This window comes from Aquila chrysaetos, chromosome 17 (genome assembly GCF_900496995.4).
Source record: "Aquila chrysaetos chrysaetos chromosome 17, bAquChr1.4, whole genome shotgun sequence".
NCBI classification, from domain to species: domain Eukaryota; kingdom Metazoa; phylum Chordata; class Aves; order Accipitriformes; family Accipitridae; genus Aquila; species Aquila chrysaetos.
Genome location: NC_044020.1, coordinates 16417890 through 16440640, shown reverse-complemented (window position 1 = coordinate 16440640; position 22751 = coordinate 16417890). Strand labels below are relative to the sequence as shown.

At 39.3% G+C, this 22751-nt stretch overlaps 1 protein-coding gene across 1 annotated transcript in view; it reads right to left on the bottom strand.

Moving 5' to 3' along the window:
• The window catches only part of PIK3C2G (phosphatidylinositol-4-phosphate 3-kinase catalytic subunit type 2 gamma), a 210224-nt gene that overhangs the window by 82812 nt on the left and 104661 nt on the right, over positions 1-22751 (bottom strand). The window contains exon 19 of the mRNA XM_030041510.2: positions 739-919. Within this exon, the coding sequence (XP_029897370.1) occupies positions 739-919 (181 nt within the window). The remainder of the gene's footprint in view (positions 1-738; positions 920-22751) is intronic.

The following is a 22751-nucleotide window of genomic DNA, read 5'->3' as shown; positions in this document are numbered from 1 at the left end:
AAACCTTAATAAGGCAAAAAGAATTCATGTTAACCAGCAGTGGCAGGTATATTTTTATTTGGCTTTCTGGTCTGTCTTACTGAGAACTCAGCAAGAAGCAGATTTACACATCAGGTTAAGTAGCAACAGCTATCTTGGAAAATTAACAGTTTTGAATTGGAAATGTACCTATGCAATATAAAAGCTGCACCTGCTGGAGAAGATGACAGCAAGTCTTCTACTGCCAGGAACGCATCTCTGCAAATATGAGTACAGTATTAATTGCTGAATGCTGTATTTGAGATATTAAGTACAGTCCACTCTGGTTGGCTTTGCTAAGAAATTAGGATGTTCAGCCTGTCAAGGACAACTCTTAGCAAAATTTTCAAGAAACACTGCAGCTCTACAGGAGTCAAATGTTTTTGGTTGAGGCACTGAATGTGAGTGTTCTTTTCAGTAAAATGTTAATTAGCTTTGTTACCATTATTTCTAACTACCTCCAAGTCTGGTTGAGAAGCCATTGAAGAAGGAATTTAAATGGCTTAAAAGATCTGCTGACCTCAAGAATAATAGTGAGGAGAGTCGTCCCATTAAATACATATGTTTTACTTGTTTTCAGAGCAGCACAAAATTTTACAAATTTTAGTCAAATCTTGGGTTTATTTATGTAAAGGGCATTATAGGAAAGAAGTGTCGCTTTAGAAAAAATAAAATTACCTGAAGAAACTTAGATGGAAAGGGAGGTAATTTTTAACAAACCTTTCTTTTTGGGTCACTGGCAGCTTTTACTTTTTTGGCTATGTCTTCCAGAATTCTGACAAGTTTCCCTTCCTTAGAAAACTCATTGTTCAGGGTTTTTCCAGCACAGAATTGGAGAGCAGCCAGTAGTTTCTGATACCAGATTCTGAAATGAACTTCATTCTGTGCATTCTTCAACAGCCTGAAGGAAGGAAGGGAAAAAAAAAAAAAATCTGTGTACCTAAAACTGATTTTTATTTTATATCACCTCTAGCAGGAACAATAAATGGACTCCAGACTAATCTGTGTTTGGTGACTTTGGGCAGCAGAAAATGTGTCATATAGTTTAACCCCAGCCAGCAACTAAGCACCACGCAGCCGCTCACTCATTTCCCCCTCACGCAGTGGGAAGGGGGAGAGAATCAGAAGGAAAGAGGTAAAACTCATGGGTTGAGATAAGAACAGTTTACTAGAACAGAAAGGAAGAAACTAATAATGATAATAACAACAATAATAAAATGACAGTAATAATAAAATAATTGGAATATACAAAACAAGTGATGCACAATGCAATCACTCACCACTTGCCGACCAATGCCCCCAGTTAGTTCCCAAGCAGCGATCCCCCCAGGCCAACTCCCCCCAAGTTTATATACAGGGCATGACGTCATAGGTACGGAATATTCCTTTGGCCAGTTTGGGTCAGCTGCCCTGGCTGTGTCCCCTCCCAACTTCTTGTGCCCCTCCAGCCTTCTTGCTGGCTGGGCATGAGAAGCTGAAAAAATCCTTGACTTAGTCTAAACGCTACTTAGAGACAACTGAAAACATCGGTGTGTTATTAATGTTATTCTCATACAGAATCCAAGACATAACACTATACCAGCTGCTAGGAAGAAAATTAACTCTATCCCAGCCAAACCCAGGACAATTTGTTGGCAGTACTGAAGTCCCAATTGATAGCTAATGAGATTCCATGTTGAATCAATAGGAACCTGCCATTTCTTCTTGTCATACATAGTGCAGTGCCTGTATTGCTGCTTATTTTTGCAAGAAGTTTACAAAGTGAAAGTAAGTTGTATTTTTTGAAGTCCAGTCTTAAATATATATCCTGAAATCTATTCTTTTTTTTCTCCTGCCAGTACACTTACACATACAAACACATCTTTCAGCTAGGAGGTACATTTAAAGACCATTTAACCTCAGATGTATCATCAGTGCTAAAAACTTTCACTATTTTAAGTTGAGGAGACATTTCTGAAATTGGCTAAAAAGACTGAAATGAGCCCACTTTATTCCTTTCTTCACTGGTAAGTGTTGGTCTAGAGCAAAAACTCAGCTCTTAGTTCTACTGAAGTTTGTAAAAGCTTTGGAACTGGAGTTATTACCAAAATAAAAGTCAGAAACAAACACAAAAACACACTTTTTTTTTTTTTTCATGTTCACCATGCACTCTTCTCTAATTACACTTTTATTTGGGCCAGGAAAGCCGTGGAGTTTAGTGAGGTTTTTTTAGTTAATGGAATTAATCACTGGGAAATTTTTTCCTTATGTGGGCCAGAGGTTTTGTACACATTTGATTTATTTTTATTAGTGTAGGTGGAATCACCAGCTTTATATTACTACTAACACCCTGCCCATTGCCTGAGATTTCCCTTTGCCTGTAGGACTGATGAACTGTTGTTTGCTTTTGTCTGAACTTTCCTCCCTACACCTTCATCCTTAAGAACATCTCAAACCTTAAATTCCTTATAAATGTCTGAATCTTAATGCAGTTTCCCATACCTGATGAGGTTAGTCAAAGCTAGCAAATAATGCTAGTTTTCACAGGACAGAAATCAGAGAAGCTGTTGACTTTCAAGGCACATCACATATGAATATGTCACATGACAAAAAGCAAGAACAAGATATATATCAAGCACTGATATTTAAAGGTTAAAAAAAATCATAATTCCTATAGATGATTAAACTCCTTCAAATCATATATAAAGCATTACAATATTGCTACCACAGCCCATGCATCTTTTGGTGATGAGGGATTCTTGTCATCTTTTATAAGGCAATGATCCTTCTAGGTCCTCTTTTCCTATGTAATTCAATGCATAATAACATCACCTACTGGTTTCTGAAAAGCCTTTCCAGTTACACAAAACCTCTGAACATCTAAGGGTTTATAAGTACTGAAAATCTTAAAAGAATGTGTGGTGTTTCTATCAGAAATGCCTAGACATGAAAGGGAAGAGATATGAGAAGTTTATCATCAGCACTCTCTGGAGCAGATTGAAATGACATTTCTTTCTGTAGACTAGTAAAAACAAATAATTACTTTTTGGATCAGAAAGAAATACAAACTGTCATTGCAGTGCCTGGTGGAAGGCAAACCCCAGCACATAAAGGCAACCGCATTCCTATCCTGAACCCTCCACAAACTGAAGAAGGCTGAGAGCACATGCGTTTATGGTGGTGGATAAACTAATTCTTCCAGATTTCAAGCAGACTAAGTCCAAGATTCCACAGGATGGGATTCATTTGCTTAAATGGAGATACCTCGTGCCATTTCAGATGTCCTAGGAAATCTTATTTGGCCTCCAGCTGCTGCCTTGGAAGGGCATGGGTCCACTAGAGGCAATACCTCATGTGTGCCACTCCCATGCTGATGCCTCAGATGCCCTGTGCTGTCTAAAATAGCCTATGTTTAGGGTACTGAATCACACTCTGCATTGGCCTTTTTAAGATCAGTTGTAGGCAAACAAGGTGATTTAAAACAAAAACATACTCTGTCCGCTTCAACAAAAAGTCAGGAACAGGGTTGGTGATTATTTTTTAAGCAAAAGCATTACCGGCACAATCCAAACTGTCACATGGGCAGGAATTTTAGTCTACTGAAGCAGAGCCCAGCTCAGTCCAGCTAAGGAGCTTACATTTCTCTTGGAGCACAGGCAGAATGAACTTGTTCACTTCTGCCCTGCAAAGACAAGTGCAAGTGCACCTAAGAAAAGACGACATCACTGTGATACCTATTTTGAACTGGCCAGGTTATGTCGGTGCAGAATCTTCTGTCTGCACTTAGGCTTGCAATGGAATCGGCTCCTGAGCATCTAAATCATATTTGTTCACCTAGTCCTTTTTTAATGGTACGTATTTAGGGAATCCAGAAAGGCTACCTTTTCATGAGATGTCCTTTTAATCCTCTCAGATACACAGAATATTAAAACAACTTTTATTTCCCTAAAATGAAAGGCTTAAGATTTCACGTGAAGGAAGCAAAAGAGCAAAACCAAAATGTTTTCCTATTTTAAACAGAGCTACTCCCTGCATAAGGCAGATCAACTTAGAAGATCCATTTTTTGATTATTCTTATGGCTGAGTGTTCACAGAAAATAAGCTTATATACACATACAATACAAAGATTTCTTTTCGACGTGAGAAAGATTATGGGCCAGATTCAGATAGCTTATTTCTACACGAGGACAGAGGACGTATAGAGGCTGAAGCTTCTCACATGTGCTTCTCGAGCCCAGTCCATGGGGAAAGTTGAGGCAGTCACCATGATCTCACTGGTAAAATCCATTTCCATGCCAGCTGCAGCACAGCACACACTGCACAGTGTGAACCCACACGGCAGCTTTTGACAGGGCACGTGCTACCCCAGCAGCCCCATGAGGGACTCAGGACTCTGCACTCAAAACGCGTCTAGCAACTGCGGTACAGGCAGCGCAACTTCCTTCTGCCTGCCCACGGGGGTAGGTATGCTTTTAAAAGCCCGTAGACCTTAATTTGCAAAATAATTTGAATTAACTGCGTCTGACTTTTATATTCATTTTATAAAAGCAGTCCCAAGGAGGATACAAAGGATAGCTTTTAATGTGATGACTCATTGTAGGCTTTGCTGAAATGTTTATTCAACAACTGAACAAATATGCTGTTGTAATTCTGTCTTCCCAGTTTCCTGGCGCCCACATCTTCAGTCTGCCATTGCGAGAACTCAGCAGAGATAGGAAAGTCTGCAACTTCTGAGGCTGCAGGATAGAGAAATGCTTAAGACACTAATGAAATTTTCAAGTTAGAACAGGATGCCTAGCTGTGACAGAGTAAGACAAAATTGGAATGATATAAAACTCAAGGCTGCCAGTAAGGGAGTATGTGAAGTTGGTTTTTTGTTTTTTTGTTTTTTGGTTTTTTTTTTCCCCTGACAATTTTCACAGGATTCTGCAAGACAGAACTCAATATAAAAGCCTGGCTTTATGCCAGGCCTTGAGAGAGAGGATCTTCCTCCTAACAACAGGGAGACTTCCTCTCTCTTCAAGCTTCTCTGATTTGGGACAAACACCCTCATTCTCAGCAAGGCCAGGGGAATTCAGACACTTTTGTGAAGTCAAGGTCACTTTTGTGAAATAGCACAACAGGAGTGGAAACAGAAGGATGCTGACCTGAAATTTAGCAATGAAGCAAACTAGAATGCCTCTGCATAGCAGCAGTCAGAGGGTCAAAGTCAGATTCTGGAGTGCCCTGAAAGATGCCCCTGACTTCTGCAAGCAGCTGCTTCTCTTCCTTTCTGCATTCACCCACTCCATGCCTGCAAGGTGGCTCCAACCCCATGTTCTGGTACTTGCAGCTGCAGAAGTTTGTGTATCTCTTTTCCGGGTACACAAACACAAGTGTGCTGGAGAGATTTTTGCCATAGGGCAGAAGGGAAGGTGGGATTGAATCAGGCCGAGTTGGCTGCTGTGTCAGAGAAGGAGAAACAGGGCTAAAACCAGCGGCTATGGAGAAAAAGGAAATTGAAAAAAAAAAAAGGGAGGGAAAAAAAAAAAGGAAGGAAAGGAATGAGATTGGATGGATCTTGGTACCAAAACAAGTGAGCTGGCCTTATTCTCCTTCTATGGTGTGGGGAGAGAGGAAAGCTGGTGCTCTAAAGGCCTCACAGCAGACTCTCTGAGTTGGATTTGGCAGACAAGTGAAAGAGTGAGGCTGCTCAGACAGCTGCTGCTTGAACGTCTGTTCCTTGTCTCCTTCAGAAAGGGGAGCAGGGTGAACCAGAAAGTAATGCCTGACAGGGCAGATTAGCTTGCAGGTAGCCTGTTAAACCACATTGTAGCAAAAGAAACCCAAGAAAAGGCCAGGATCTCCAGTATCTTATTGCAGGTTTAACCCCTACCTGCTATGAAAGAGCAAGATACAGTCTGACTGGGTTATTTACACGTGGTGTCAGAGTAGTGACCCTAGTTAATTCATTTCCAAGTGATGTCTGGTATTTATTACACAAAAGCTGTGCCTACCAGCACACACACTGTGTACTCTTTGCTTAAGTTGTTTTGAATTCAGAGACACACCATGAAAATAAGGTGCCTTAGGGTTTCAAGGTGAGTGCTGAGGTACTTACTGTCATTGGTCAATCTTTGCTAAACTTGACCAAGGAAACCAATATGCTTTGTTGTAAAGGTATATTTCATGGTTTTTTTCTGTCTCACTAAGCTGGAGGCAGGACAAGTCACAGAAGAAAACATTAGTACAAGACTGTTGCTCATTATAGCAATAATTGTTTTAAAATGATTCTCCACAGCCCTTTGTATCAAAGATTAGCACACAAACACACTTCTCTACCACTACACAGCCTCCATGTCTGTCCGAGGTTGCCATCCATCTTGATTTTCATTAGACATCCTGCAACACTTCTAAGCTGTCCTTTGGGCTTTATTGTGCCATGGAGCTGTGGCACACACGCGAAGCATATGACTGATTTCATTTTTGACTCCTTGAAAAAAACATTTTACTGTTTGCATTCGTAGACATGAGAATAAGGGGTGGTTTGCCAGTGGGGTTGCATTTGGGCTTTGCCGCTTCTTAAGTCCCACTGCAAGTGACCCGCAGCCACAAGGATGAGAGAGATGACAAAAACCTGCAGCTAGAGATCAATACCTCCATCTAGCCTGTGACAGGCCATGAGGATGAGTGGGCAACTGCTGCTATTCATAACTCAGTTGCAAGTAAAAGCTTTCTTAGTATTTTCTTTTATCTCCCCAAGATTACCCTGGACAAGGTTTTTACCTCCCTGGCACTGATAACGGGAATAATCCCTTTGACAGAGATATCAATATAGCAAGTACCGTACAACACTGTGAACTCCAATGAATTCCAGATTCTGGAATGAATAGTAAAATACCAAGTACCTCTTGTCCTCCATCCCCTACGCCTACAACTCCCCTTACTCCTCTGCAGAGCACAGCCAAGTCTGCAGAACTCATCTTTTTCACTTCCTAGCTGGTCTGCTCAGGCATGGCCTCTTTAGACACAGCCAAACTTTAAGGCAGCAGAGTGCCAAGCTGACAAATATGACTGTGGCTTTTCAGATCTCTTTGCCAGTGCCTAGGATGGATGACTGAACTTCTTGAAGCTCCCAGGAACGTGTCTGTAGGATGGCAGCTATTGCTTCAGAGAACAGAAAGGAACACTTGCATTTGTTGCAATGTAATCTCTGTTCCCAGCCTCCTTCACAGCCTTAGTGAGATAAGCCTTCACTGGACAGCAAAATTTAATTTCATTAACCTTGCTGGAAAGTGTTAAAGTGGCTCTGTTGTCATGGTCCTCTGTTATTCAAGAGAAACATACAGGCTATGTCTGTCAAATTCCTTTAAAAAATAGATACAGGATAATACCTCCCTTTTTAAACTAACCTCACATTCTAGAAAGGTGTGATTTACTACTCCAAGTCAGAAAGGAAACCACAGAAAACAACAGCACCGTTCTGCCTAGCCCTATTGGGGCGTGGCAATCAACAAAGCAACAGATGTCAAAACAAACCAACAACTGAGAAGCACAAAATGCCTAACATGTTGAGAACAACGCAATTTCTGCAAGGGAGAATGGGGAGCAACGTCAGTTAGGCAGAAGGGTGAAAGTACAACAAAGATGGAAGGGACATCGCAGTTCTCCCAAGTGACTGTAGTACTGAGCATTTTCCATAGTTTAACAGAAACACAATGCGAGGCCATCCACTTGACTGGAAGGACCAAGACTGAACTCTCTTTCACTGTCCCTTTCTTTGACCAAGTACAAAGCCAGCAGAAAGGGAGAGGCACAAGAGGGCTGGCCCAACTCTGCCTCACCTGCCAACCTTTCTTCTCTTCTTTCTTTCTATTCTAGAACAAGAAGAGAATGAAAGTTTACATTTCTTGAGTAGACTGAATGAAGCGTGGTACAATATTTTCTCTGAATCTTTCTAACCAAGCAAGTCTCCAGGATGGAAAAGCAGCAGCTGTTCAGTAGCTTGCAGCACCTGTCTGCTTTTGGCTCTTCACACCTCGCACATAAGAAACCTGCAGTCTTTTTCACCTGCTGCTTCTCATAGAACAGAGCTGCTTTTATAGACTCATTTTTCAAAGCATTACCCTTGAACGGAAAATACCTCTGCTTAAAGAGAAATTTTGTTTTAAAAGGCCACGTGATACATTTGCTTTCGTTTTTCTGACTCTTTTTTTTATAACATAACTTAGAACAGGTGTCTAACACGTTGGTCTCCCTTAGACAACAAAAACTGTTGCAGACTTATTATTAAGTATGCTGGTTAGGCTTGAGAAGCACAACATTTCTATGGGAGCCAAGGGATTAGTTGCCATTATTTGCTAATCTCCTCTCAAAGATCTTTATGAACAAGGCAACACAAATTGCATCCAGATAAATCACTCGATCCAGTAGATTCAAGCAACCCAGTTCCCCCCACTCCTGCTGAATGCCTTAACTGTGGAATGCATGTCCTGCTGACTCACAAAAAATGAGCAGATCAGTGAAAACAAATGCTATGCTACACTATGCAAGTAAGTTGCCAAACTCTGCTAAGGTTGCCTAGCAGAAAAGCGTTTTATTTGATACTTAATATGGTTAGTTGCACACACTTCTGTATTAAGAAAATAAACCCCAGACAAAACTGGTTTTGTCTGGAGAAGAAAGAGCATTTAACTCAAAAATGAACTGTAGCAAGAATTAATAGGAGAGTATAACGGTGCACAGGTACCACTATCACTACTGGATAGTAGATGCTACCTGGTCTAAAGTAACGATCACCCTCAGAACCCATCTTCTCCAATTTGTTGGATGGACACGTTAATGTCAATATAAGTGCTACAAGAATCATCTAGTAAAAAGAAGTGCTAACAGCGTCTGTCTCTTTCTGCTCCAGTTTGTAAAAAAAACCCAAACCAAACCAAACAACTGTTAGCAAAGTCACTCTCTGTCTAGTCTGCTCCTCTTCATTGGGTGGCGTCTGCAAGCAGCAGAGGACCAATTTATTAACACACTATCATGAACACAAAAAGTACCTGCACCAGAACACCAGCATAACAAAACTAGTGGTTGTTTCCAACAACATCTATATACAACAGTGCTGATCTTGGATAACTTCAGAATCTGTGAGTGAGGGTTCACAGTCCACCACAGATCCCACTCTAATAATGTGTCAATCCAAAGCTAAAGAAATGAAATGCCTTCACCCCGAAGTGTCGTTAATACTGAGAGTGACTTAAGCTCAGGCTTGCAACTATAGGTCTAACTGTTCTCAACTATTAATAGAAAAGTACCACTGTCTCAATAAAGAGAATCAAAGAGAATGATTAACTTTGCTCTCCAAAAACTGTATTCCTAATAGGAAAAAAAAAAAAAAAAAAAAAAAGCTGCTTACCGAATGTATTGCATTTAATATCTGTATGCAGATTATCAATGAGGCAGTATTATTTTGCACTCAAAGAGAAACATGTCATTCAAGTCTGGCATTAATTTTGAAAAGACTAGCTCCATCTTTGCCAGTGCTTTCTTCACGTGGCTAGGTATATCCCTGTCTGCACTTTCAAAATTGCAGATTTTCTCCTCAGAACAAATGCCATATTGTTATCAGAATTTCATGCAGTATCTTACTTAGACCAGAATCAGCAAGCCTGAAAGCTACCAACCATCTATCTTGGTAATAGCTTAGAGTAAATTTGTGGCACAGGAACTGAAACGCACCATTCATTCCATGCATAACAGAAATTGTTGTATTCTTCCCAGTGGGTAACTGCATTGGAAGCTTGCAACGAATGGGATTAGATCGGATAATCACCACTAAAATAAGCAGACCCAATGGCTTTAATGGGATGATGTCCAAATATGCCAGCAACTAATTGGATACAGGAGGGGACTAAGCTACTCTACTTTCAAACCATATAAATAAAACACAAAATTAATCCAGGTTCAAGCAGTCCACTAGAGCCAGTGGAGTTGCTAAGCTTTGTATTGTACCTGGATTTAGGCCACAGTTACCACAGCAATACATTGAGGAGAATCTGAAAATGTTTTTCTTCATCTGCCTATTGTTTGGGTAGTTCATGTCTACCAAAATGGCTTTGGATGGCTTCCATAGCTTCTAGTTAGCTTCACAGCTGGAACAAAAAATCCCTCATGACACCATAAAACAAAATGTATGACACAGAGCTAATTCTGTATGGTTCTGCATGCACTGAACAATCCAGATTTACACAAAACTGCAGAATTAGACCTGAGCTACACTGCAACACTCTGGTTAACTTCACTTTAAAATGCTGTATGCACTCGTTTGGTTTTGGGTTTTGGTTGGTTTTTTTTTTTTGGGGGGGGGGGGTTGTTTTTTACTTTTTTAACATACTAATACAGAAGTAGCTTCAGGGAGAAAACTGAAATTGTCTTTCTACAAGGTCATTATGGCTTTTGGCTGCTCATATTAGGAGCAGTTCCAGATTTTATTCATACATTCTGAGTCAGATCTGTACTTTATAATCCTAGAGTTTTCAGATTACCATTGTTATGACTCACTCTGGGCATGGGGAGGGAGGGGTTTGGTTTTTGGGAGGGAATAGGATGAGAGAGTGACATTGTTTTGCAAATATTATGTCATTCAAAAGAATTTATTCTGCAGAGCAGTAGATCTTGAGATGGGCTGTTAATTTTCCTATTCGCTCTGCACTCAGTACAAGAATTTGCTTTGTTTAACAATGTCTACAGTCAAAGCTGTTATCTTTCAAGTAGAGTCTCAGGCTTTTACAGACAAGGTGCTCAGACGCCAACAGCGGAGGAAGGAAGAATGGGATTTGATGCTTTCCAAATACATGTGGAGTTAATGTTTCTTTTAAGGCAGCACCACTTCTACCTTGCTGGAAGAACCTGCCTATATCCATTGTGTCTTGAGTGCAAGTAATACAGGTACAAGAACTAGGATCCTGATCCCACATTACTTCCTGACATGTCAGTCTCTTCTGGATCTTTACTTTCATCTGGACATCTCTGCTCTAGCTAGTGGCCCTGCTTATCTTCTTTTCCCAATATCTAACAAAAGGAACTTTTTTTCAGATCACTGCCTACACAGGAATAGGGAGGTATAATGAGCCTTCAGCAGGTACTGCTTTAGGTGTTTCAGCAGTGACGGTACCTCAGTGTAATTACAAGGTTGCAAAACACTGTTTTCAGCAGACCTCTCATATCTCACATAGCATGCTTTCTGTAAGACGGCGAGTCTTCTTTTTCTGGCAATTTGCCATGTGGCACCTCAATGCTGTACAACAACAAAGACTGCATGGATCAGGTGGGCAAGATCACAGCAACTTGTTACCTCTGTGCAGGTGTGTGTGTGACTGTCAAAAGAACAACTTCGATTCAACCTCCATAGCTCAAATAAAGTAGCGTCATGAAGACTTACGGTCATTTACACTTCAAAAATAACTAACAAAACTAATTTGTTTTCAGGGAACAGAAGAGAGAGAATCAGACTTCACAATAGGGAAGTCTCTACAGTCCTAATAACACTTTTTCATCTTTTTATGATTCTGACTCTTCTAAGGGAGAAATCTCTTCAGACTGCAGCTCTCCTTATGCGTAAGGCTACTCTGCAGTCTTCTTCAAACAATATGATACCTACCATGTTTTCACTTAATTAAAGGAAAGAAGACCATGAGAGACAGCTCTTGTCAGCTCATTCCTGTCAGTGGCAGGACACAACAACAAGCACTTACATTGTAAAGAGGAGTGTTTCCATTATCTTCATACCCCTTCTTTCTAAGCCTGTTTTCTTTCTTTCTCTCTGGTTTTAGTTTTCTTCCCCTTTTGTTGGTCTCTGTTCATTTTTTTGCTCCCCCCTATACATAGCAATAGTATCTTTTGCAAGGGTCAGAGAGGAGAGCAGAGCAGAGAAGGAAATATCTTTAGATTTCTCCTTTTTAAATACTAGTCTGGTTCTGATCTTCCTTCCTTTTCACTGCGTTACTGCCACCAAACATTGGCTTTGTAAAAAGAGAAGTGGGAATTTGAAGTTAAGCTCAGGTACCAGGGAAAGCTTGCTGTAAGATATTAGTAAGAGAAAAGTTTTCTTTTTCAGTTGGCCCAACGGTATTTTCCTAGTCGACAGCTGGCCTAGTTACCATGGAAAACAGAACAGCTGGAGGGCAGGCACAGTAGGAAAGTGAGGCATAGACCTATGTGAAATTAGGCTGGCTTAGTTTGCAGAGGCTTGCTGAAATTAATCTCTCATTTCAGACAGCTCTTTCCTTGCTGGGTAGTAGACATTAAGTCTCATCAAGGTTTACAAGTCCCTCTTAGCTCTGCTAAGACATGTCCAAGTGTGGGACCAGATCTGAATAAACTTTTGAATAAATTAAATTCCCTTTTAATGAACCCCTAACCATGAAGGTGTTACTTCTTAAGCTTTTATCAAGGAAATCTTACATGACTCTCTTTAGGTCAAACCATATAGTCTTGGGGTTAAAATTAATAGATTTTACTGTCAGAAGAATTTAAGGCAGATATAAGAATGAAAATCCATCTTGAATTCCTGATTTTACTTGCTGGGTGACCTTAGCAACATTCTTTAATATTTCTATGCTTTTGTTTTCCTTTTCAAAAGAGCAAAGGATTATTTAGCTTCTCGTAGGATGCTGTGTTTGTTGGTAAACTGCTTTTATGCCACAGAGGTAAATGCTATGGCAAATAGGTCTGTTTAATAACATTGCCACCTCCTTCCCATGTGATACTCATATAGCCAGCATTTTTCAATCATATGGGAGAAAAGAGCAGCCCTGGGCATTTTTTCACTCATGAGAAAAGCACAATTAAGATTTAGTTGTTGTGATGAAAAGTTCAGCTCTAGTTCCAAGATCACAATCACATTTGTGGAAGTATTATTGCAGTAAGCAGATGTCATATCTCCATATGTCCTGAGTCAGGTAAAGAGGGAGCATGCTCTCCAGGGGCCGTTACTGCATTGGCAGAATAAATATAGATCAGCCATTTGACACAAAATGCTACTGGGACTTTGAAACTCACTGGCTCTGCTATAGGTATCCTTCTTGCACTCAAAGTGCTGTCCTTACGCTCAGTTCATGTGAGGGTGCAGCTGGATAGCGGACTGAGAGGCAGAAATCATACCTTTCCTCCCCTCTCCGACCATACACATGCTCACTCACTTTTAATTGCATGAATACTCCTGAATCAACCACATTTGTCCTTAAACGTGTACTCTGCTGAGTGAGCAAAAATCTGTGTGTGCCAAAAATTAATATGGATAAGTGCCATATTATTTCTCCCAGCAAAGCGGTGGCAGTACTCACAGGGTGGCAGCCATTGGCGAGCCTTGCCAAGCCAGGCAAATTACTGTTTAAACCTCCTTTAAATTGCTGTTTAAAAACCTCCTGATGATAAAGCAGGGCAATAGCTGAAGACTGCATGTGTCAGCTTTAAATTGATGCAAAAAATTATATTGAAGTGCACTGTTATTTAAGTGACTTTCCATTTTCATACCATGACCAAGCAATGTACTTCTGAGTGACACACAGAACAAAGCACTGACAATTGCAAGAATATTTGCTGCGGTGGCTGCTTAAATTCATTTCAACTAACTGCCCTATCAACAAAAACACATACATGAGATCTGTGGGTTATGCAAGTCACTCAAAAGCTGGCTAAGCAGTGCCATTAGAAAAGTTTAATTAATAAAAATTATTCTCCTGATAGAAATCATCACACACAATGGAATGACATTGTGGAGAAGGTTAAGTAGAAGAATAAATACTGACTTCTAATACCAGACTCAACAAAGGAAATGCTGCAGGTCAAAGCAGAAATTAGCTGAGCTAGGTAAGCAGAGTTTTATCAGCCGTCATTATGCCAAGCCCTAAAGAATCATTGAAATCTTGTTTACTGTCTGACCTCCTCTGTGCCCAGTGCTCACAGGGTAATTATTACAGCTAGTAATGCCCTATTTCCTGGACAGAACCCCACTTCCCTTGCTGATGTACAAACAAGGTCTTCCCTCAGTTAAAAATGTATAATGTGTTACAGCACTCATGATGAGGGACTGTTCTTTAAGTTAATCCACGCCCTGTTCAATCCTTTCTGTGTTAGCCAAGATGGCAGCTGTCACACTAAAGCTAATGAGCCTGATTAATATCAATTCAGTAAATTAAATTTTTTTCCAGACATCAGATAATTTTTACTAATCCAGACATTTATACCCATTTAATATCAGCTGACATAACATAATTTCTCATTTAACACTAATTGAAAACTACTGGTTTCTTATTCCAAAGAGCATTTGCTGTCACTTATAACTTATGTTTTTTTATACAGCTATTTTTCAAATATCATCATCAAATTTTATGTTTTCTGCCTAGTTCCAGAACTTTTATACCCAAGCATGTGACTGGTGATGTGGGCACAATGGTACAATCAGGTAATTTCTCTTAAAGGTTTTCATTTCAGCAATTTTTCTTCATATTTTACATTATATATTTGTAAAACTTCTGATTGAAACAAATTAATAAAAGTATAGGAAACAAATCTTCATTTAAAGCAGTGTTGAACTTAGACCCTACAGTTTGGTTTTGTTTGTTTGTTTGTTTGGGTTTTTTACTAAATAATTCTGGGTTTGTTCAGCTTGCCTTCAGGTTTGGTTTCTTCAGATGCTACAGAAGAAAGTGCACTTCCTTACTGCTATGCCATTTGCTCTTCTCTAACATAAAAAATAAAATCCCTCACTGGCTACAATTGAATGTCAATATTTATATATCAAGGAACTGACAAGAGGTAGGAGGAAGCATACTTCATTACGCTCCTGGGTGAAAGACAGTATTAACCTTTGTGCGATGGAGTGTTTGCAGTGGCCCAACACTGTCATCACTGATGGCAAGTGGAATTCCTTGGGGCTGAACATAGCATTTGAGCATTCTTGTCTGTCTGGGATCCTATCCTGTGGTTTTCACCATGATACTATCTTTCAGCTGTAACATGACCTGTGTGGAACACTACAGAAAGTTACTGATGAAAATCTCCATCCAACAGATGATACCTATTACCAAGTTGCTTATTCAGGAAACACTCATTCTCAATCCTGCTTAAGATGAGAGCACCCTTTCTGCAAGACATTATCTAAGGACCACCCTGACGGCTCAAGAATTGAAGGACTGTGGAAACGGAATCAGTAAACAAGCCAAGACAATTACAGAATCCATTTGTAACTTACAGAAACATGTAACATCTGATGTCAGGAGGGACCTCAGGAGGTCCTCTGGTCTGTCTCCTGTTCAGAGCAGAGCTAGCTCTGATATTGGATGAGGTTGTTCAGAAGGCTTGGCCTCAGCAGCAGGTTGGGAGAGTTCCTGAGACAGGGGAAGGGACAGAGGTGCAATTTGACCATATGATGAGGAGTCCCCAGAACATGAGGCTGTTTCAAAAGATATGACAGGCAGGCCTTCAAGGATACAGTGGTTCACCTTCAGAAGAGTTAAAATTCTGTTGACCATCATAACTTTTTGGAAATAGGAACACGAATAAGTGGGCAAAGAACTGCATTTCTAAGTTCTGAACATCACTCTGGTCTGCCTTCAGTCCCATCAACTGCACTGCAGCTGAAAGGCAATTTCTAGCAAGTACTTCTAGCTGGGGCCCAGCTGTCACAGAACAGCAAATACTTCAAAATTTCTGTGATATAGATTAAATTTAGGGTACAAACAATGTCACCACATTATTCTTTACACTGTCTAAACCACATAATCCAGAACTACCCTTGGGTACAGAATAGCAGAGATTGGGGTTTTGCCTATGCCACTGCCTGGACAACATTCTCTTGCTTGTTTGCAATGCGAAAAATGTAAGAGCTTTCTCTGAATTAACAGCTGACTATTTCGTTACCACTATTTGGCCTACAGTCTTCCAGGTTCTTAGAAAAGCTATGTCAAGCAAGGGAGGACAGTTCAGTCAGAGACAGGATTTGTGTGAAATGATGAAGTACAAGTCTCCAGTGGCTCCTCCGAAAGGGAAGTTGATGGCTATTTTCTAGAATCAATAACTTAAGACTGAAATAGAAGCACAGAGTGGTTACATGTCTAGGCACAAGGGTCTCCAGAGGAACATGTAGCAATATAGGCAATCAAATCAAAATTACAGTATATACAGAGGGGAGAGTAACAGCACAGGTTATACTTGGGAATAATGCTTTTTTGTGGAAGCAGTTCTAGATCTCCCAGTTCTCTCAGGAGGTCTTCACCTGGATCTAAACTTCACAGCTGGGAAAAATTAACTCTTACTTCTTAGAGAACACAGCAGAACTATGTTACTTACTGTAGTACTTATCTCTGCTCTCCTCTTGCTTTTCTGCCTCCCTCCTCCTATAAAGATATTTTGCTTTGCTATCCTTCTGAGTTCCCTCAGTGACTACCAGTGACTACTCTTTACCCCTTAGCCTGCCTAAAATTTCTGTTGCATCACTTCAGACATAGTTCCACACTTTTGTACAGACACTGGGAACATTGTGGCAATTCCCTCCTTTTCCAAAGCAGTGAAGACTTCTCAGACTTCTGAGCCTGGGAGAAGAATTGGGATCCTGAAGCAGGAGAGACAGAAAAGTTTGTGGAGCCGGATGGAGCGAATTCCCAGTTTCAACTGCCAGAAGCATGCTGCTTTGCACGTTACATCCTCTACCCATTTCCAAGTGAATCCTGAAGAAAGCTTTCAGTTTCCAAACAGGAAACACCATAGATTAGATTATAAAGACTACATGCAGGAAAGCATGTGCACCAGTGTATGTGTATCTGTGAATATAAGAACACCACTGCATACATGTGAGAAAGCGCTGGTCTGGGAACGGAGCGCAAGGAGGCCTTGCGGGAACAGTTATTTTAATTTCACTGGATGATAGGCTGTGAACAATTGCTGGGGGAAGCTGAACATGAAAACTGAGCACTTATGTAAGGGAAAAAAGTTTGGGTTTTTTTTGTTTTTTGTTTTTTTTTTTATATGTACTTGGATATAAGCCCTGCTACACAAGCTAGAAAAATGAAGAGGAAGAAGCATAAAACAGGACTTTTTTGAGAGATATATTGAGGCCTGCTTTGTTGTTTACACTGAAATATTTAGAGTCACCTTTTATGTCTAAGGTTTTGAACTCTCCAAGCCATTTATTAGAAGAGACGAGAAAGGAAATCTCAGTTTGTGAGATAGGGGTGCTGCCTATTCAAAGAGATCATCCACTTGTGTATGTGCCATTGCTTCTTTCTCTAAGTGACCATTTAATTTTTGTTACTAGTTATATTATTTTAATACCTATCTCAGTGCACTCTCTCCTTTTAATGAGGAGGAATTTACTATTCTTAGTTTTACTAACAAGACGGTTCATTTACTTGCTCATTCACTATGGTTTATCTAGATCCTTATAAGGGAAGCAAGAACAGTCAGCAGTAGAGAATTCCTTTTTCTAGTTTGGGCCAGGCAATCTCTAAAAGCCATCTCCTAAAACATCTTAAAATTGATCACCTCTGCAGTTCTTCTCGTCATTAATAATGTTAATAATACTAACAAAAGATGTCGGCTTTACTTCCACGTCTGTTTATGCACACAACAGAACCTGCACCACTCTAGAACTGCAAATGCTTCAGTGCGCTTTGCTTGCGTGGCTCAACCACACCTTGGAAATCCGGTCCTCTAATTTTTTTATTCTGATGAGACCAACAGCCAGCATGTTATCTTGCTACTGTCTACTAAAACCCTGAACTGAATAGAAACAAAGTATGAATAGAAACAAATTTCTATTCACCTTTTAAAATTTTCAGTGGATGTAATTTGTATTAGCTCTTTGAAAGAAGGATAGACAAATGAAAAACAATAGCTACTTCAGCACTGAAGTTTTGATCAAATTTACAACCAAATAATTTTCTGTATACACACTGCCAACAATTTATCCAGTCTTAAACCCCACCCTCCACTTAATGACACCTTTTTTTTTTCTTTTCTTTTTTCTTTTTTTTTTTTTTTTTTAACGTAAGCAAATGGGTTTTCCCTCAAGTAAGAGCCATCAGTGAACAGCAGCCAGGTAACATACTGCACAGGTGAGATACCAATGGTATTTCAGAAATCATTACGTTTAAAAGATGGTGTGTTTTCAAGCTAAGAATTAAGAGAATCCTGGTTTAGGATTGAGCAATTCAGATGAACACCAAGAGGAGGAGATGTACCTGATATAACAACTTTTGTTTTAGGGATTTTCTTAAAATATGCGTTGCATCTCCTCTAAGTTGAGTTGAAAAAATGCTGGTGACTTGCTTTAGAATGAATGTGATAATTTTCAACAATGTATGGTGCGGGGGTGGGTGGGGGGGATAAATCATTCAAAATAGCTCAATGTGGCACTCACTGGGTTACCTCAGCCACAAGTCTCTACTTTCATATCTCCAGTGACTAGCATAAGTATTAAGACTTTTTTTTCAACTTCATCTGTCACTTCACATACCATCTGAATGTTTGTATCTAACCTCAGTGTTTCTGTGAAAAGCTTTGATTTTGATGAACATTTTTCAAAAAAGTTCAGTGAAAAATTCTTAACTACTTTACATTAATCTTTCAGCTACCCACTACTGATGTAATATTGTAATAAAATATCTCTGAATATCTTCAGAATAATGGCCTTTCAGGAATAATGGCCTTTCAGAGACAAAAGTCAATGCTTGTAGCTTGATTTTCTTTCTGAAGCAAAGAAATAATGTCATGAACTTTACCAAACAGTATTCTGTGTATTTGATAGACACCACAGCAAAAGCTAAAGAACAATTCAGCTGTCTGTTTTTTGACTGAGATGTCTACTGCTTGTATGAACTATTGGGTAGAATTTTACAGGCTTTAGATTTGGAAGGAATCTTAATTCTTTTAGATTTACTGGTCAATTTCTATTATTTAATTCAAGGGTCCAACATACATCAGTTTCAACCAAGTGGGCTCTTTGCCAAGAAAACCCTGAATGAGATGATGTGAAGCATGGTCCATTGCATAATTCTCTTGCTTAAAAGGAGATTATTACAACATGTTAGCAGTGTTGTTCAAGCAAAAGAGCCACGCAAAGACAACTCATCTGACAGTTCTTTCTTTCCTCTCTCAGCTTATTTTTAATTTGGTCCCCATCCAAATGACAACATTATGATTACAGACCAACGTACCATTTTATATGGATGAGGATTCAGAAAGCAATTAATGCTTAAGGAAATATTTTCCAACAGCAAGGGTTTTATGAATTTAATCTTGACATACTCATCATTTGCAAATACCAAAAAATACTGAATTATAATAATGCTGCACTGTTGACCTGGTAGGACCTTTTATCAATCCTTCCCCCTCTCCTCCCTAGAAATATTGCCTTTTATTCTAGGTTTTTTATTTATTTTATTTTAAAAACTGTTAATAATTATATTTGGGTTTGCATTAGGGACTTCTCAGAAAAATTCCCACTAGTCACAAAGTAATTTTCTGTTAAATCATGTACTGATGGAACATACTCAACAAAGTCTAATTCATGATTCTCCTTTTTCTAATGTTTCAGTCATTTAGACAAAGGTTCAAGGCCCAGCTTTCATTCTGGTGGAAAATGATGATTAAACCTAGAAATATTAACCACAGAAACATACAACTGACAGCAACATTAAGATGACCAATAATTCATTACACTGAATGTCCTGTATCCACCTGAAGCCTCTCTCTGTTTAATCATACTCTTCCTTAAAGATGTCACCAAAAGTGTTCAGAAAAAGGAATGATTTACTAAACTCAAACCTGCCAGACAAGCCTGTGATCAATTGCATGATAACTATAAATGAAGATTCCCAACATAGCAATCCAAGAAACTCAGAGCCTGCTCTGCATTTATTCAAGTCATGTGGTAAGAACTTTGCAACACACATTCAAAGAAAAATGGATTGAAAACAACTCTCTAGGTTACCTCAAGACAAATTTTGCCAAAAACTGGTTCAAACAGCTATAGTTCAAACACAAAAACTGGAGACAGAAAAAGACCTATAACAGAACAAGACTTATAAAATGTTTTACATAATCTGATGCAATTTTGAAATATCTGCAGATTCATTTTGCGTACTATAATTGCCTTTTATAGAAAAAAAGCTTTATACAAAGGAGTTCATAATGAATTCATTTCCAAACATTCACAAAAGGTAAGAACTGAAAGTGCAAGCATGAAATGCAAAGCAAATAAACTTCTTAGATATTATATCTGACAAATGTAAAGTAAGGTGTCCTCTCCTAGTATTTCCTCTCTGCAATCAGAATCAGGTAGCACCAGGACTTTGTAGCACAGCAGCAGCCTGCTGGAAGACCCCTCTCAACTGCAGGATCTCTCTCGCCTGCAGAAGGCAACATTTCACCAGTGAAACACACCACCAGCTGCTCAGCTGAGAATCACAGGAGGTTCTCCATGCCGTTCACTTTCCGACTGAGGATTTTTAGTCTCCAAAATAATTACAGCCTGATTTGGGAATTTTGCATCCTCTCTAAGTTGCAGCTACCGTTATTATTTATGATTTGGACATTTCAGATTATTAAAGTTGGTCACTCTTCATGTATTGGCCTAGCTCAATGAATACCTAAACCGAATTTCAGTGTAAAGACATAGCTTCGTGGTTTACTTTCAGTCATCTTTTTCCAGCAGTCTTTCACAGTATAAAAAACAAAACAACACCTCCATATCCATCAAATTCATGACTGAAAATTAGGCATTTGAAGTGACAGTACTAGATGAATGTTTTGTCAAAAGCTTTCCTGATTTATTACTACTCTGGTTTACATCCCCAAATGTTCCTCTGGGACAAGTAAAGATTATGTGAGGTATCCGTCAGGAAAGATTTTTGAAAGAAGCAACAATAAAACATTTTTAATGGAAAAAAGATGAAAGGCACAGATGAAAGCCTAGTGTGACATCTGCACAGAGCCCTGCTCTGAATCTTTTCCTCAGCAACACTGGCTCCGCTTCCTCAGTCCTGTTCAACTCCACAAGTCGGTCATTATAGTCCATCACATCCCAGCATCAGAGACAAAGTAAGACCACCAAAACGGTCTGTTCAATCCTTTCTACAGAGGATAGCTAAAAGACAACACCCATCTTTCATATTCAGTTACATTATTGGAGGAGTTATGATAGATATGACTCGAAGCTAGTAGGGAGTTTTCCAGCATAACTGAAAAACTAGGTTTGTCAGCTTCAACATTTTTAAATGTAAAAGGAGACAAACCAAAAATATATCAGACAAGCAGTGTTTAGAAAAACAATGTACTGAAGAACATTTTCCTTAGTGCTACCTTATAAATCATGAAGCAGCTAAAAGAATTAAGGCCAGTTGCTCTTTCCTTTTTTTTTTTTCTTTTTATTTTCAGAAATCTTCCACCTTTTTTATCTTTTCAACTCTAAGTAGGTTCACTTGTATGTATACATCGTGGTGTGTTATTTCATTACAGTAACACGCACTGATAATTTTGGCATTTGCAGACTTTTTTACGTTGCACTTGACAATGTTAATCCTCAAATATGATTTTTGGCATGGAATTTCCTCTGTTCCAAAGGGGGGACACACACACAGTTATCTCTATGTTCAGTAACTTATTTAGCAGCAGCTGAATATTTGCCTGCAAAAATACAATTAATGATGTGAACGATCATGCTTCACTGCATTCTCATCTTGATATGTGACCACAAGGGTGCCCTACCTCTTCCTTTTCATGCTTGCACCCAATTTAGAAAAACATATAGCATTCCTAGATTTCTAAACATTCAAGAACACGTTTGTTCTGCTAAGAATCATTAGAATAATTAAAAACAGACACATGCACAACTATGTTATTTATGTCCTTTATCAAGGATTCACCAGATTGTATCATATTCACTAAATTACACAAAGGCATAGGTTTGTTTGCTTTATTAATTTTTAAAAGGATTTTTTTTTAAGAAAGTGGTAATTTTTAACAGAGTGGGAAAACTAACTCCTTTATATTTAAAATGTTGAAATGTCACATTTAGGTTCTTTGTTAACCTTTCCCAGTAGTGTTTTCAATTTGATTTTTAATTCATTGGAATTTATTTTCGTTTTCCTTTTATTTAGAAGTTTAAAAGTTTAAAGTGTTTATTATTTCAGTCAAAATATTTCAATTTATAAAGAGAAATCATAGCATCTGCAACATCTTTGCTCTTTGGTAAATAAATGCTACGTCCAAAGCCATTTAAATTCAATAAGTACACTTAGTTCTAGCAAGACATGTCACACTTAGTCCCAGAGAATAACTGCCTGATTAAAAGGCCAGTAAAGTTAATAGAAAGAGTCTCATAAACTCCAAAGAAGTACAGATTCAGACTTCTCTCTTTTGTACACAGAACAGTATAGACAGCAACTTTACAAATATTCCTACTAAAGGGTAGAACACCTGCCAACACGCCTGTAGCTTTGCCTGAAAGTATTCTTTCTAGCGTGCAAACCAGGCTTTTCGATTGTCTCAGTCAATGTCAGTGTGTGCTTTAGGGGACATCTACAAGATTAAGTAAGAGACCCATGGAGCGCTTCCTGGACCTGGAGCCAAACGGCACAGACGTAGCAGGGCGAGTTCCCTCTGCAGCACACACACAGACTGAACCTTCACTCCCCACCACTGGGCTTTGGGTCGCCCTGGTGCTCTGCGTGCTGCACCCTGTGGTCACACAATTCTCTGTGTGTGCATTTGAGCCCATA